Below are 1,940 nucleotides of genomic sequence, written 5' to 3'. Positions count from 1 at the left end.
CACACAGGAGCACTTCAGAACATAATTCAAACAGATTCGGGAAGCTACAGTGTAGGGCTACAACTTTCGTTTTTTGACCATTTTTGGTAATTGGTCATGTGACCACCCTCCGGGGAAGCCCATTGCATGGACCCTGACATGTGGGATACATTTGAAAAATCGCAATGAAATGCCCAGGGCTACATTTGAAATTTTGCAATGAAATACCCAGGGTATCTATTGAAAAATCACAATGAAATACCCAGGGATACATTTGAAAAATTGCAATGAAATACCCAGGAATACATTTGAAAAATCGCAATGAAATGCCCAGGGTATCTATTGAAAAATCGCAATGAAATACCAAGGGATACATTTGAAAAATCGCAATGAAATACCCAGGGTATCTATTGAAAAATCCCAATGAAATGCGCCAGGTATCCATTGAAATTTTGCAATGAAATATCCAGGGATACATTTGAACAAGTGCAATGAAATGCGCAGGGTATCTATTGAAAATTGCAATGAAATACCCAGGGATACATTTGAAAAATCGCAATGAAATGCCCAGGGTATCTATTGAAAAATCGCAATGAAATGCACCAGGTATCCATTGAAATTTTGCAATGAAATATCCAGGCATACATTTGAAAAATCACAATGAAATACTCAGGGATACATTTGAAAAATCGCAATGAAATGCCCAGGGTATCTATTGAAAAATCGCAATGAAATATCCAGGGCTGCATTTGAAATTTTGCAGAAAATGTGCTGGGTATCTATGGAAAATTCACTATGAAATACCCAGGCCTACATTTGAAATGCCTTTCAAAAAATCCTAAGCATTATAGATATGGCCTCTAGGCTTAAGTCTAAGTTATAGAAATGACCCTCTAGGCTTGGGTCTAGGTTATAGAAATAAAGTGGTAGCCACTAGTGTGTGGAGATGACCCCAGAACACGCTTGTAAATAAAACATCCCTGTCACTGATTATATGTTTGGGTAGACCGTGAAGTTTGTAAACTTCTTCAAACATAAGTTCAGCAATCTGACGAGCCACCCATAGCTGTAAGACAATGCCTTGTATACTGGACCCATCCACCTATGCCTATTGCGTAGAGCATGGTCATGACCATGATCTTTGGGATATGGATTGGTCCAGGGTGCCTCCACAGTATAATTTCGGGGTATTCCTAATAATCCATTGATGACCTGTATTTGTTTTTCAGTCAATGTGTCAATATCTGCAAACAAACCTCTGTTTTGGGCTCCAGAACAATATTTTCGCATCTGTGTGTGTTTCTTCCACAAAGAAGCCTCGCAAATCACTCCAAATATATCCTGTATTATATTTAGATTTAATAGAACTGGTTCCTAACGCTCTGTATGTCAGAAATGGATGGATTGGGTGAACTGAATTCAGATGACCTTTGGGAATTGATGCTCCTGCACAACAAATGTAAACAACTCTAAAAGCATCATTATGCTGCTCCTCCTCCCACATATATGGACAGAATAAATGTAGGATTGGCCTTTCTTACCTCCCTCAAGGTAATTCCAGCCTGATATTGGGCAGAAACTAGGGTGTTGTAGTTTCAAACCCGTGTCTAATGTTCATATTGAAGAAGCTGCAGGTAAACAAATGTAAACAAATGGAAAAGAGGTACAGGACGACACTACTCGTCCTCTTCCACCAGGGACTCCAGGAGGGGATCAAGAGAGGATCCAGCTCCCTCATTACTATCTTCTTGGCTACAAAATGGTACCAGTGGCTTGTCCCATAGCCGTGTAAAGCGAGTGTGAAGGCCGTGTTGTATATCTGCCTGCTGGGTCGCATACGCTCTTATACCTTCCTGCATTGCCTCGTCTTGGCCTTTCCATCCCTCTCGATGCTGTTCCCACCATGCTGCCCTCCACTCCAACGTCTTGCGAACCCGTCGCATCTCTTCCTTTAGCAACAT

The 1,940-nt window shown here is 41.0% G+C and overlaps 1 protein-coding gene across 1 annotated transcript; it reads right to left on the bottom strand.

Annotated features, from left to right (window-relative positions):
- Positions 1-1,655: 1,655 nt before the first annotated feature.
- Positions 1,656-1,940, bottom strand: LACBIDRAFT_303658 (uncharacterized protein; the record flags this gene model as incomplete). Its single annotated transcript, XM_001890975.1, has 1 exon — positions 1,656-1,940. One exon carries the CDS (start codon positions 1,938-1,940, stop codon positions 1,656-1,658), a length of 285 nt encoding a protein of 94 aa, XP_001891010.1.

This window comes from Laccaria bicolor, genomic scaffold (genome assembly GCF_000143565.1).
Source record: "Laccaria bicolor S238N-H82 LACBIscaffold_256 genomic scaffold, whole genome shotgun sequence".
Taxonomy (NCBI): Eukaryota; Fungi; Basidiomycota; class Agaricomycetes; order Agaricales; family Hydnangiaceae; genus Laccaria; species Laccaria bicolor.
Note: the sequence above shows the minus strand (reverse complement) of the source record. Positions and strands in the feature narration are given on the sequence as shown.